Below are 15803 nucleotides of genomic sequence, written 5' to 3'. Positions count from 1 at the left end.
GCAAAGATTCAAACAATTGCAGCAAAGATTCAAGATTCTTTCTTTTCTAATTCCCCTCTCATTGAAGGAAGCTTTCCTTAAAAGGATGACAACATAGTTGTTGCGGAGAGAAATTAGACCTTACGTCACTGAAGAGTTCCTCATGCCCACCATCACAGACTATAAAATTTTCAAAATAAAATAAAATAATTCTTTTTTATCAGAAAATAAAAGAGAAAAAACTGATGAGTCATGAACCCCAGCATCTGAGAAAAATTTTAATACGAGGAAAAAAGAAGATATTTTCATTTAATCTAAATATTCCTAAAAGCTTATGATCATATGTAAAGGCTAGACCATGTCTTATAATTTCACAGCCCTTGCCCATTTGCCCCTAGGCAGTGTGAAGCAATATGGAAAATGGGTTTCGTAGCTTTTGCTCGTTGTTAACTTTTGCTCTTGGCCTTCTCATAATTTCATGTCTTCGACAATCCAATGCCACGCTATTATATGATAACTTGGGCGGTTCGAAGATAGGTGGTTGTGATTTTTTCCAGGGTAGCTGGGTTGCAGATGATGCTTATCCATTATATAATTCATCCGCCTGCCCTTTCATTGAGAAAGAATTCGATTGCCAGGGAAATGGACGCCCAGACAAATTATATCTCCAGTACAGATGGAAGCCTGTTGCCTGTGAATTGCCAAGGTATTCGTCATCTCCTTGCTAGCTAGCTAGGTTTACATTCTTTAGAAATGGCTTTGACTTTGGATACTGGTTTGATTTGCGCATGGTTTCTTTGTATGATTAGTGCTGGGATGTGGATTTGAGGGAGATTAATTAAATTCTGAACTGCATGTTTAATCACATGTTTTTATCTGAGTCTGGGACATGAGGAGTCTATGAACACAAGCTTTCTCGTGGTGCTGTTAGATTCAGTGGTGAGGATTTCTTGACAAGATTCAAGGGGAAGAAAATTTTGTTTGTAGGGGATTCTTTAAGCTTTAATCAATGGCAGTCACTCACATGCATGCTGCAAGCTTCTGCGCCACGATCCAATTTCACCTTTAGTAGAAAGGGAGGCCTCTCTACGTTTTCGGTAATGTTAAGTTTCTGATGCGCCGTCGCTGTATCTTTCACATATCCATTGTTCTCAATGCCAGCAATAAAAAGTTCCTGTGACGCTTAATAAGAATTTATGAGAAATAATTCTTAATCTTGAATCATAATTCAAAATATATCCTCGTAGTTAATAAAAATAAGTTCAAATAACTTTAGATTAAAAATACATTTAATAAAAAATACATCAAGATATATTTTTTAAAAAAGGAAATAGCATACGTTTAAAAAAAATTTCTCAACTTTCCAACAAAGTTTTTGTTTAAGTTAAGAAAATTCTGAATAAAAATATTTGTAATTTTTTTTTAATATGATTTTTTATGCATAACTGTTAAATAAAATTTTCATAATTTTTATATATTTTTTGAAAAGAAATCGATGAGAAGGTATTACAACTAATGAGGAGTACAAAATAACTGCAAATTATGTTAAGCTTTTATGAAAAACAAAATAACTGCAAATCATGTTAAGCTTTTATGAAAAAGAGGCAGTAACTTGATATCTTGCAATATAAGCACGCACACCATGAATTACAAGTTAATAATTAATGTAATTTGCAGGATGAAGAGGTTTCTGTGAAGCTATCTCGCAATCCTTTTTTAGTTGATCTAGTCACAGAAAAGATAGGCAAGGTTCTGAAGCTGGATTCGATTGAAAATGGCAGAGACTGGAAAGGACACGACATGCTTATCTTCAATACCTGGCACTGGTGGACTCATAAAGGAAGTCAAAAGCCGTAGGTTACACACACACACACACACACACACACACAAGTTCAATCAATATTTATAATTATTGCTGCTATATTTACGAGATCAAGCTCTTGGCTCGAGTTTCAGATGGGACTACATTCAAGAGGGAAAGACAATCCAAAAAGACATGGATCGCTTGGTTGCTTTTAGAAAGGGGCTCACTACATGGTCCAACTGGGTTGACACTAACATTAATCCTAACGTTACCGAAGTGTTCTTTCAAGGCATCTCTCCAACGCATTGCAAGTAAGTAAGCCCTACTCTTTCTTCTCACCAACAGCACCACCAGCTGCGGTGGAGGAAAACTCTGCATTGATTTTTTCTTTTCTTTTGGATTAATGCATTCTTGTTTTTGTACTCAGTGGTGACGAATGGAACGAAACCAAGTCAAACTGCAATGGGCAAACCCAACCAATAAATGGTTCTTCGTATCCTGGACGCTCGCCACCAGCAGCAGCTGTGGTGAGGGACGTTTTAAGGAACATGAAGGTCTCCGTCACACTTCTTGATGTAACAACACTATCACAACTAAGAAAAGACGGGCATCCATCCATTTATGGAAGTGATGGCAAAGAGGGAAATGATTGTAGTCATTGGTGCCTTGCTGGGGTTCCAGATACTTGGAATGAACTTCTGTATGCGACTCTTATCTCTCAAGGGAAGGCAATAAATTAGGGCTTCTATAAATAGTAAATATAAGGACTAGCTCCATTGTTTTTGTGACTAGAAAACAATGGAAGACATTATAGAACAAGTCGATATAGTAGTAACATTTTACTCTTCTCTCAAAATGAGATTGTGAAAGGAGACTTCGATAAAGGAGGAAGACTGATTGAACATTAGCATGAATTGTGTTATGGTTCTTTATCTTGATTCTTGTAGATCATCTCGCTAACACTTGGAGTTATTTCTGAGTTTTTCTTTTTCTTTTTAAAACTTCGATGTGAAAAATATTAAACTAAATGAAAAATAAATAATTATACAACATATAATGATTTTAGGAAGGGGAAATTTTACTTTAGTAGTTGAAACCAATATAACTTTAGATAACTTTCGAATCTAAATCTCAAATATATCCACACAAGATCATACCATAATAAAATAAGTTTAAAGATTTCTAAGAAATTGAATCCATCAACTCATAGTTGGTCTTCTCATCACAACTTTAGAGTTAGTGTAAAAAACTAGATGATTAATTGGAGCAAATATTTTTTTGACATCATCCAAAAAATAATACGCAATTATCATTAGCATGTTTTTATTAAAAAATAATTATAAACTAAAAAATTAAAGCACATGTTAAATAAAAAAATCTAGAGGGATTCTAGAAGAGAAAATTAGATGAGAAAAAAGTAAAAAGATAATCAATTTGAGATTAAAAAATAAATATAAAATCAACTAAATTAGAAAATCATGGGCGAGATTCTAAGAAGAGAAAATTTATTTAATAAGGAATCTATAACCAAGAAGGAAACAATATAAAATTTCCAAACATTACCTTTTTCTTTTTTTCATGTAGTTTTTCTTATTGTGTAGATATTCCTGGACAATATAAATAAAGAGAACATACACTTTTATAATAAGAATTGATCCAAACAAAAGACAAAAAAAAATTAAAAAAAAAAAGAAGTAACAAAAATATAGGAGACACTAAATTCCTTTCCCTCAACTAAAAAAAGACAAAAACTTAGCCAAAAAATAATCAAGGAAGTTGATAGTCCTACCATACTCACACCTACTCAACTACTAGGGCTTTTCACTACTAACTAAAAACATCATATAACTTCATTTTCCTTCATCTTTTCTCGTAACCATGATCTCCACCTCAACCAGAGAATGCAAAAACTATTGATTTGTCTATAATAATCACAGATACAACCCTAATCATTAGTAATTATTTTTGTCATCTTTCTTAATCTGATTCACACTGATCTTTCTAAACAAACCAAAATATCATGGAGTTTGATCCTAACACACTAGTCATTCAAGAAAATCTGAACTAGTTAACTTAAACTCTATAATAGCCATGATGACAAAGAACATGATCTAAACATGCTTGAATATCACAACTAGCTTTTTTAATACTCTTAACCATGAATATTAATGGATGTGGATTTAATCATGTCATTGTATGGCAACTCCAAAGGTATAAAGTCGATCTTTTGTTTAAAGTGGGATAAATATAGGTTTGAACTCAAGATTGCTAATCCATATACATATTGACATGGTTTTTTCTGAAGACTTGTCATGATATTTTTATTTTTTATGGTGTATATGTTGTCATACATATTGAGAGTTAAACCCAAGTTTAGATGACTTATTCTCTGCTCTTATCTTTGAAGGTTAAAAATTATATATTTAAATTGGCGAATGCATATCAATGTCAAATCCATAACTGTCTTTGGTCAGTATGAGGATTAGGATTAGGCCATCTTAGGATCAAATCCAAAACCACTCTTTAATTTAGTTTTTTCTAAAAAAAAACAAACCCTTAAGTCTAGGTGACACGACTACAAGATTGATATTTTCTTCCAAATACAGGAGTGTTAAAGTAACAAATAACTCAGCAAGACCGGAATCAAACCACAGGGAGATTAACTATATAAATTATAAACAACTATAACAACAACAACAACAACAACAACAACAACAACAATAATAATAAGTTAAAAAGAACTTTGAGATGTAAAATTAATGTAAAGAATAAAAACAAATGTCAAGGTTAGAAGATTCATTAATAATATTTCAAACAAGTATAATATAAGCTCTTTTTATTACTCAACTAGAAACCACATACATAGGAGGTTCCAAGTAAATTATAAATGGTTAAATGATTACATTAGTTATCTTATTCGAATAATGCTAATACTTGTAAATGTTGTTAGGTATTCATGATTATAACTTATGTTAACAACAAATCAAGTTTCTTTCATAGTACAAGTGTAGATTATAATATATGGTTGCGCTATGAAAGTACCAACTATTTGTTATACCAAGTGTCACACAATATAAATCTAGATTAATCATTTAACAAGCAAAGTATTCAAAGTGAATAAGACAATAAATACAAAACATGTTAGTATCAAACATTAAAGTCCATATTGAGTTTATACTACAATTATTTTTACACCATTAATCTAACCTTTTTACCTTGACATAATAAACTTAGTTAAATATAATGAAAAAGAGAAACATAAATAAATAATATAAGAATATAAATAAGATATAAGTTAACTAAGTAAAGAAAATGAAATGAAAAGCATAAATAAGAGATTAATGAAAGCAAAACTTAAGCATTACAAAAAATATAAAGAGAGTTAGAACATGATCTTGATGTAAAAACCAAGATGCCTACATGCATAGTATATGCCTTCTTTTATAGGCTAAAATTTAAAACTATTGATTTTATGACTAATTGTTGAGTAGGTGACCAACTCTTGACTTGGTGACAATCCTTATCTTCTTGTCTGAATAAAAGTCACTACTAACATCAGAATTTGAACAGACTTAAATCATGAAAGTTCTAGAAAATTATCTCAGATTTCTAACAAAAAAAAAAAGATAAGGTCATTTGGACTTCTAAAACTCAAGATATGAGCTGAACACTGAACAACGTCTAGACTACAGGACATATTCGAACTTCTTCGTTGTTGCTAAGATCTGGACTTCCAAACAGTAGAATTAACTCGTGTCTTCCCATAAATGTTTTAGGTGTATGTTACAGCTTTTTAGCCATATAAACCAAATTGAAATCCAAGATCTATAGCTCTAGATATAACCCAATGATTAAATAGTGTTCCAGTTTGAATTGAATGAACATCACTTTTCTAAGTTTCACTTTCTCTTTGTCTTCTTAATTTTAGTAGTTAAACTCATCAATTAATCCTTTGATTTATATGATAGGCCTGCATTTAAGATGAACATTTACCATAAATTAAAGGTATCTTATAGAATCGGACTTGTTATTATAAAACATGTTTTAGTTAAGGAGTTATTGATACTTTAAGTGCAAAATATTGATATAAAATCTTGATAAAAATACACTTTTAAGTGCTAATCACCAGGTCATCCCTAAGCATAACAAACATACATCATTAAAAAAAAAAACTACCAATACAATTTATCTTAAGTAGGATGATACCTAGAACTTTGAAAAACATGTTAGGGTTCTTAGTTATTATAAAACTAGGTGGCAGCTCTTATTCTTAATTTTACCCTTAATTCATCTAAATATCCGCTATAACAGAATGACTACTTTAGTAGAGATATATTTAATAAAGGTTATGCTTTGTTTGTTTATATGCAAAATAATGTTTTATTATAATGTTTTTTTTATTGTATATTTTTTATAATTTGTCTGATTTATTATTAGACCATATCATTTTATTTTTATTTTTTTCATTTTACTTTATCCATTATATTTATTGTACATGTGTGAATTGACTATAAAGTTATGTTCATGCTCCCATGACATGACATGTCATTTTTATTTGCATCGCTTTACATTATCAATAAGAAATTAGTGATGCCATAATGGAGTCCACTCTAGATTAACATGTGTGAAATATTTTATTCTCAATGAAAATCTATTTGGTTGTGATTTAGAGTCAATGTGGTATTGTTCTAGTCAACTTTTTACACATTATAGATAGCGGATTGACTTTTCAAGATTTGTTTAAGCCACAAGGATTCATTAACCTACCTAGATGTATAATATTTTAAGATATAGGTGACAAGATAATTAGAAATGTGAAGTATGTCTTGGAACAATTTCAGAACAAGTTTGAGTCCTTACAACAAATAAAGAGGTAATGCTTGATTCATGGGTTTCATGATGAGCTTGAATTGAGATATTTGTATTTTGTTAGCAAGGTTAATGGTCTTCAACCAATCAACAATAAATTGGGCTCTATCATTCCACGTTGTCCATGGACAGACCAATCATTTAAAGTAAAAGCATTTTAAATAAACTTGCTGCAAACCTATGTACAATAAAGATGCGTTTATAGCGAGACCGAGAGCAAAAAAGACAATAAAACTGGAGTGAAGATCAAAGAACCCAACAAGAAAAAATCATACTGCAGAGCAAAACACCCAAGGGAAAACCCTAAAAATATTTAATTAAGTAACAAAAATAAGTTTAAAAAAAAATAATTCAGACTTTATAGAAAAACTTTGTTCTAAAAGTACAAGGGAAAACAGATAATCTAAAATACATAAGCGTGGGATATGTACGCTTTATTTTATAAACAGTTACTCATTTGAGTCAGAACATGCTTGCTCACCCTTCTTTTAGGAAGCATACCACGAACAGCATGTTCAATAATTCTTTCTGGAATCCTCTGTTGTAGCTGATCAAATGTCTCCACTTTCATACCGCCTGGTCTTCCTGAATGCCTCCTGTATAACTTTTGGGTCCTCTTCTTGCTAGATACAGCAACTTTCTCAGCATTTACCTTGTAAGATCAGAAAAGGCAAAGGCTTCCAGAACTTTAGCACAAGTTAATTGCAATTGGTACTATAAGAAAACACTTTACAGGAATTGACATTCAATGAAGAAGCAGCCAAGTCCTCTCTAATCCTTACACCAGAACCTCAACAAGCAGGTACAATCATATAGAATCAATCACAATACCACTACCAGTTATCCATTAAATCTGAGTGGAGTTTTGAGAAAATTATATGAAACAAGGGTAATATCAAGTGAATATCTAAATGACAATATTTTGAAAAAGGTATTTGGTACTGAACTTATGTTGAAAATAATGATGCATCTAATCAAAATAGATGATTTAGAGATTTATGTTTGGAATACAAAACAGATATCAAATGGTGAAATCCTGCAATGACCATTACAAATTCTAATTCTTCATCATACTTTTCAAGTTCAAATCAACAAAAACATAGATAAACTATTGGCAACCAATTCCAATTTCAATTTTTCAAGAAATTTCCTCATGTCTGAAAGTACCTAATGAACTGAGACAAGCCTCTACATATAAACTACTGGTAAGAAACATGGTCATAAAACAACTAATAACTACTCTCTTCTTCATCCAAACCACATCAGTAACTCGTACTAAGCACATTAAGCAATTGATGATCTTATCAATAAAGATTTTAGATGCATATGTTATGCTGCCATGATGATAAAATTAGTAAGTAAACCACAATTTAACAAGATTTTTCTTAATGACAATCAGCATGTAGCAACTGATGCAAAAATGCAATAGACAGAAAGCTATACGAGGTCTGAAACCATACTAGGAGCACTGAGGACACCTAGAAGAAACTAATCAAACGCAAAATAATGTAACAGAATAAGAAAATATATCGCTGAACAATCCACTTGAAAATAACAAAAACCACCAACTTCATACATTAAGCAGTCAAAATTCATTGCAAATGATTGAAACAACAGACATTGGCAATGAGCACTTATTCAATCCACATACCACAATCACAAAAGCCCCCATGTCCACACTAGGAGTGTAAGTGGCCAAATTCATTCCACGAATGTAAATGGCAATTGTAGATGCCAGTCTTCCAAGAATCTTTGTCAGTTGCATCAACAATGTACCAAGTTTTCTCTGTGTTAATATGATCTGCAGCTTTAGGATACCATGTCGTATTCCAAATATCCTATTTGAAATAAAACCAAAACAAAATTAACATTGTAATCAAGCACAAGCAAACATCGAGAACCACCATAAAATTTTTACAATGGACTCAGACCTTAGTAAAAATCTAGAAAAAAAGAAAAACCAAATTAACAGTTTTTTTTCTCGTTCAATAGACAAAAAAAACCCGCGATAAACAAAAGAAACAAAATGTTCATACATCAAACAAAAGGCTGTTTGGAAGATTAAGATTTGATTAGAATTGATTTCAATTCTACAATTTTTGTCAATCTCACGTTTGGAACCAACAATTCACTTCAGAATTGATTTCACAACTTAATAAATCTGGGATTTTAGTACACTTTGAAATCGCACCCCTTCAGGTGCGATTTACTGGGAATGGTAGAATAGAACTGTTGTAATATTCCACATCTCTAAAAATACCCCCAGCAGTCATTAATTAGTGCATACTCTGGGATCTTCATCACAGGCTAAATACAACCATGGTTACCGATCAAACATAGTATAGCTGGCCAAACTACAAATTCCCATCATGCATCAATCTCACAATTTATTTTCTGTTATTGCCTTTCAGAATTGAAGAGATCGAAAAAGTTCTAAGGAAATAAATACAGGAGATATGACGGAGTGGATGGTAGAACAGGTTAGAAGATAAAAAGAAGTTATAGTCATCTCAGATTCTTTAAATACCTGTCATAAAATTAGCTGCATAGAATGTTTGCAATAAATCATGATGGAATGTGTGATGCCCAACTTGCATTAGATTTCATAAACATAACTTTGGGTTTATTCCAATTTAGTTATAAATCAAAAGAACTCAACTTAATTAGTAGCAGTCAGACTTGAGAAAGAAAGTAAGAGGAAATTACAGGGCCATTAAGTTCAGATTCTTCAAATAACCAGCGTTGGTCAAGAGGAACGCGAGTGACGGCGCTCTTGTCTTTCTTCTCGCACCGAACCTCGAAACCACGCCTGCTATTACTCAAAGAAAACCATGATTGTGAAAAAGGGAATCCAACAACAAAAGGGCTGGGACTAATACTAGTTCCATTCTTTGTTGAGTAAGAAGAAGAGGATTTTGTTGTAGTAAAAGAAGATGAGGCACAAAGCATTGCCATTCTCCTCTCCTCTCCTCTCCCCTTTCACATGCACTTCACTCCAAGAGGATTTTAATAAAAGAGGATGAGGCACAACGCATTGCCATTCTCCTCTCCTCTCCTCTTTCACATGCACTTCACTCTCTTCTCTAACTCCTCACTGCCGTCCTCCACTCCTCTTCTTCGTTGCATCTACCTTGGATAAGACGGGGCTCTGTTTTGAGTAAATTATATATTAGTACCTGTTATTTTAAACACTGAATCAAATAGTCTCTTTTTTCTAAAATAATTAATTATTCTCAAACTTTTTAAATAAAAAAGATTCATTTCACCCATTTCATGTTCTTTTTTAATTTATTTTGTTCTTTAAGAAATAAAAAAGATTAGGTAATATGAGAATATTGATGAGAAAATAAGACTTTTTTTAGCAAATAAGTATTAAATTAAGCATGATCGACACTAGTTTAGGGATTAATTAATTATTTTAAACCTAAAAAGGCCATTAAATTCATTTTAAAAAATTACAGGGACTAATTTAAAATTACTCTTCTATTTTTTGTTTCCAGTTGTATGCACATATCAGATGGATTTTAGTCTCGAGACAGATAAGTTAACCCCTTTTTATTTTTAGTCTTGGATTCCATGCATTGAGTAGCTAGTGATTTTGTATGCTAGGTGGAGCATATTTCAATTAGAGTTACCCTCCTATACTTAAAAAAAAATTAAAAAAAATTGAGAAAGCCTTTTATTTTCAATTCAAACCACCTTTTTTCTTTTTCTTTTCTATTTTATTCTCAAATATTTTTAATAATTATTTACGATTTAATTTTAAACTCGAGTTAAATAAAAAATTAAATTACAAGATTTTTTATGTTAATTTTATATTTTTTTATTGGTTAATTTTATCTTTAAAATATTTTTTTAATAAAAAATCAAATTATCTTTATATGGATGAGGTTGATTACATCATGTTGGATTAATTTTTATTTATTTTAATTTTAAATTTAAGTTAAGAAAAAAAAATTGAATATGAATGTTTTAAGAAATTGACTGTGTAATGTTAAATATTAATTAGATTAGTGGTTTGCTGTTAAATATTAATTAGATTAGTGATTTGCTTAAAGACCCAGCAGAATACATTTAATCTCAATAAATATAAAAAAATGTTATGAATGATCTAGACTTCCATGACGACGAAGTGCATATAGAAAATGTTATGGTATTTAACATATAAATATAAATAGTAACTCTTTAAACTCCCTTTGAAGAGAAATAGATAAATAATGAAAGAGAAAACTAAATATGCACTCACCATAAATAATAAACATATTTTTATAATATTTTTTTTCTTTTTTTTTTCTTTTTATATTATAAAAATAAGTAATTACTTTATAAACACCATAAATATTCTCTATATATATAGTAACTTTCTTATTTAATAAGAATGATAATAAAAATGAATGCTTGGTCTAACAATATTCATCCTTGCACAATTAAAAAAAAAATATTTGAAATCTTGTATTTAAATTTAAGTGTATGTTGGACATTATAATAGTTTCTGTGAATTTTAAAAAATATATATGTTGTAAATTTTTTTTTTAATTGTTATTAGTTAGCGTTTGGTTAAAATTGTTATTTAAATTAATATTAAATAAAAAACAATTTAAAAATGTTTGATAAAACTATTATGAAAGATGTTGTTCATACTAAAAATGACCATAAAAATCATAGAGTAAGTTCATAACTTCAAATTATATTATATAAAAACTTATTGAATTCATTCATATTAATATTTTCAATTATGAAAAATAATTAAGGTCCATGAAGATCTTATATGTAACAAACATGTTTACATAATTTTAATGAGAAGAAACTATTAAGAATAAATAAGAAAATTAGGGATGAAGAACAAAAAAATATTTTTTTAAATTAAACACAACCATAATATTTTTTTCTCCGAGAGATCCCTTACCACTAATTGACTACTCGGTGTCTAGCAAACATAACCTTTCAAGAAGTTTACGAGCCTGTTTGTTTTTGTGTTATAAAAATATTTTAGAAAAAAAATTTATTTTTTTTACTTTAAATTAATTTTTTGGTATTTTTATATTTTTTTGATGTACTGATTTCAAAAATAATTTTTTTAAAATAAAAAATATATTATTTTAATATATTTTTGAGCAAAAAACATATTAAAAAATAACTGCTAGCACATTTTCAAACACATCTTACATCCAATGATTGGAGTTATGATATGTATAAAGCTCCATGGCAATAAGGCATGCTAAATTAAAAAGGCATAATCATAAAATACAAAAAGTCTAAAATTAGTATAAAAGAAATCAAAATATAAGGCTTTGTAAAGAAAAAAAGTTTCCATTAATTTATAATTGCATGCTCTATCTTCTTCCCTAATAACGCCGCCTTTTATACCCTGCCCGATACTTGCACTCTTACTTTAATAATCTTTTTCACCCATCATTTTTTTCCTTCAAAATTCCATGATCTTAATATTGATTTATTGTAGCTATATTTTTTTATTTAATTATTTTTTTAAGGTTTTTCAAATGACTCGTGTTTCTACTTTCTCTTTGGGTCTTCTCTATGGACTCAAGTAAATTTCTCATATTAGTCTGTCCCATATGTTTGAAAGAGACTATTGATTTGTTGACGTAGGATAGAAGATGAGGTTATTTTTTTAAAAAGTGGGTTTTTTTAATGGTAACGAGAAGTAAACCTAGGTTTGTCAAATCAGAAGCAGATTCAAAACTATAAGAGTGTTTATTTTGGTGGTAGAAAGTGTGGTGTGGTTTTGATCAATATAAATGTGTTTGGTAAACATTGAAAAAGTAAATTTAATGTTGTGGGATCATGTTAAAAATGTGGTTCAACCACATATGAATTAAAAGCATGTCAAGCATGCCTTTAAAATTATTGTGCAAAATGTAATTGAAGCTTAAAGACAATTTGATTTTTTATTGACCAAAATATCCCTTACTCTTTTTCTCTTTGCTCCCTTAAAGAACCAGTGAACAGTTATTCTCATCATCCATGTTTTTTAGCCTCTTTACCAACCTCTTTCTTTCTTGAACAACGTTTGTTCTAACATTATTTTTCTTTTTTTTTTTTTTATAGTCACAAATGATTGTAAAACTCATAAACCAACACTATATTTACACAAACCACCATCCATGACCAAGATCTATAAAAAACACCACCAAATTTGTTTTCTTTAAGTGTTGTAATTCTTTTTCGTGTACAAGTGTTTTCAGCAGAAAAATCCAAGTAAATTTCAATTTTAATTTTAATTTTTCTTTAATTTCAACGAGGTATGTTTATAAAAATATCTAATCTAACAAAATCTTGTTCACCATTGAAACTATATCAATATTTATTGTTGCAGGAAGTGTTGGTCTACTCTTGTAATTTTGGTAAGCACTTGTGGTTCTAATCTTCTTCTTTCTTAGTTATATTACTTACTAGAAGATTGATAACATTGTTGATTTTGATATCATAAAATAGTTATATTACTTATTAGAAGATTGATAGCATTGTTGATTTTGATATCATAAAGTAAATGGATAAAATTTTAAAGTGTAGTTTCCATAATTTTGAGTTCAAAAACATATATGAATTGATGAACTGATGTAGAAAGTTGAGATTTTGTAAATGATGTAGAAAAGAAATGACAAAAACCCAAAATAAAAACTTACTCACAAAAATTTTTAGTAGGATTTATATGGTGCAAAAAACTAAAATCAAGTATTGGATAGAAAGTTGAGATTTTGTAAATGATGTAGAAAAGAAATAACAAAAACTCAAATAAAAACTTGCAAAATTTTTTAGTAGGATTTATATGGTGCAAGAAACTAAAATCAAGTACTGGATACTATAACATAGAAACCAAATTGATTACTATAGACCCCTTAATTAACCCATTTGTGGCTTCAAACAACCTAAAAATTGGTTAAAAAATCTAAAATAAACCTATATTCATAACAATTCTCAAGACTAAATCTACCATATCATGTTATATTGATGGAAAATAACTCTCAGTAGAACTATTCTCATCGAATGAAATCATATGACACCAAAATCAATTATTTCGGTGGTTGAAATCAGTGTCAACTAAAAATTTCTCACTCTACCATCGAAATGCGGCGACTATTTCTTTTATTTCGGTGGTTGAAATCAGTGTCAACTAAAAATTTCTCACTCTACCATCGAAATGCGATGACTATTTCTTAAATCATAGACTAAAAAATAATAAAAATAAATTTTTATATAAAAATTAAATTTCAAAAGACCTAAAGGACCAAAAAGAAATCATTTTAAAAATTGGAAGACAAAAATGAACTTTTGGTGTCAATTTTAAACCCACAAACTATTTTTAATGCTTTTTTCACCTTGGTCCTTCTTTTTTAAATTTTTTTATTGGTTAATAAATATGAAGCATTTTCCCTTAAATTTTGCAATTTAAGAACTCAATTAAGGAAGAAAAAAACTTTAGGAATTAAAATGAAAAAAAAATAAAATAACAAACCCAGTCCATAATGATACATGAGAGAATGCATAGTACTGCCTTGAATCTGGAGTCGGCATTAAAATTTTACCTCACTCTTTATAATATGTTTTAATGATGTTTACCACTTAATAATTTAAAAGTTAAAGAAAATATAACACTAGGAATATTTATTTACAAATTATCATGAAATATTTAAGGGAAAAATACACCCTATAGTTTAATCGTGTATATGTGTGTAATGTAATGAAATTATAAAAATAATTTTATATTTCATCTTTCTTTCTTAAAAGTTTTGAAAAACCAAAATCTTTTCTCAGCATTATGGTTGTTATAAAAATCATTAATAAAATATTATTTACAACAAAATCTACTTTAAAAACATTCAGTTTATTTTGGATGTTTTCAGTTACAAATGAGCACATTGCAAAGGTTGAGGGAGAAGGTTGGTCAACCTTTGAATATAATGGTTTCAGTATATTTGTGGTATAATTGCTATTTTGGAAACTAGTGTTAGGAATATCAAAGGTTGATTTTGTAAATGAATTTGTATGGTAAGGCATATTTATAACTGAAAAAATCTCAAAAATTCTTCCAAGATTTATTATACTTTATGTAAAAGATTCATCTGAGAACCAAGAACTATTTGATCGTCTATGGAAGGATAGTTTAACTTTACCATCGTTATATGAGATTATGTGTTTGAGAATAGTCTTTTGTATTTGTTTTTCTATTTTGGTTAATTACTTTCCCATGGTACTGAGGTTGATATTAGTGAAGTTATTCTAATGAATAATATGTTTGGTGTTTGTGGTGATTTCATCATTTGAATTATTTTGTAAAAGAAAGCATCTATAATTTAACTGTTATGTGGGATTTTAAGGTTTTTTAAAGGTGGGTTTTCAGACTTAATGAAAGTACCACTAGCAAGTTTCCAAAAAGGAGTTTTACTTCTAAATGTTATAGGACATGCATGTTTTGTAAAGGGATATGCAATATGATGTTTAATTATATAGAATGATTCAAACTAGTTAAGAAATAACATTCAAACTTTATATAATATAATAAAATTAAAAAAATATTTTTGTATTTCGTGTCTTTCATTCATGAAAGTTTTAAAAAGTCAAGATCTTTTCTCAGCATTATAGTTGCTATAAAAATCATTAATAAAACATTTTTTATTTATAACAAAATCTTCTTCAAGAAAATTCAGCTCATTTTAAATGTTCTCAATTACAAATGAGAACGTTTGAGAATTTGAAGGAGAAGGTTGGTTAGTTTTTGAATATAATGGTTTGGGTATATTTATGGTATAATTAGCATTTTGGAAACTAGTGCCAGGAATATCAGCTATTGATTCCTTAGATGAGCTTGTGTGATAAGGCATATTTATAACTGAAGGAAACTAAAATGATAAAATGATTTATTGCACTTGATGTAGAAGATTTATCTAAGAACCTAGAACTAGTTGATGTTTAATAGAAAGATAGTTTAACTTTAGCATCACTATATTGAGTTACATGTTTAGGTTGAATATTTGGTTGTGGTGGTTAAATAGGTTTAGGTTGGGTGACACCTTCAAAGATCCATTCTTATGATAGGGATAAGATCTTTTCATTACATAGATTTAGGTACAATTATGTTTTATCTAGAAATGTTTGTTTTGAGAAGGTTTTACCTTTTTAGGATTGAAAT

At 29.3% G+C, this 15803-nt stretch overlaps 1 protein-coding gene and 1 pseudogene across 1 annotated transcript; one reads left to right on the top strand and one right to left on the bottom strand.

The window, feature by feature from the left end:
* The first annotated feature begins 207 nt into the window (after positions 1–207).
* LOC105139729 (protein trichome birefringence-like 41) lies at positions 208–2741 on the top strand. Its single transcript, XM_011046286.1, has 5 exons — positions 208–685; positions 911–1082; positions 1657–1832; positions 1936–2094; positions 2211–2741. The coding sequence occupies exons 1-5, from the start codon at positions 393–395 to the stop codon at positions 2521–2523; spliced, it is 1113 nt and encodes a 370-aa protein (XP_011044588.1). The 5' UTR covers positions 208–392; the 3' UTR covers positions 2524–2741.
* Positions 2742–6948: 4207 nt separating this feature from the next.
* Positions 6949–9790, bottom strand: LOC105139728 (50S ribosomal protein L13, chloroplastic-like; annotated as a pseudogene).
* Positions 9791–15803: the final 6013 nt, after the last annotated feature.

Source organism: Populus euphratica, unplaced genomic scaffold (assembly GCF_000495115.2).
Source record: "Populus euphratica unplaced genomic scaffold, PopEup_1.0 scaffold122.1, whole genome shotgun sequence".
Classification (NCBI taxonomy): domain Eukaryota; kingdom Viridiplantae; phylum Streptophyta; class Magnoliopsida; order Malpighiales; family Salicaceae; genus Populus; species Populus euphratica.
Note: the sequence above shows the minus strand (reverse complement) of the source record. Positions and strands in the feature narration are given on the sequence as shown.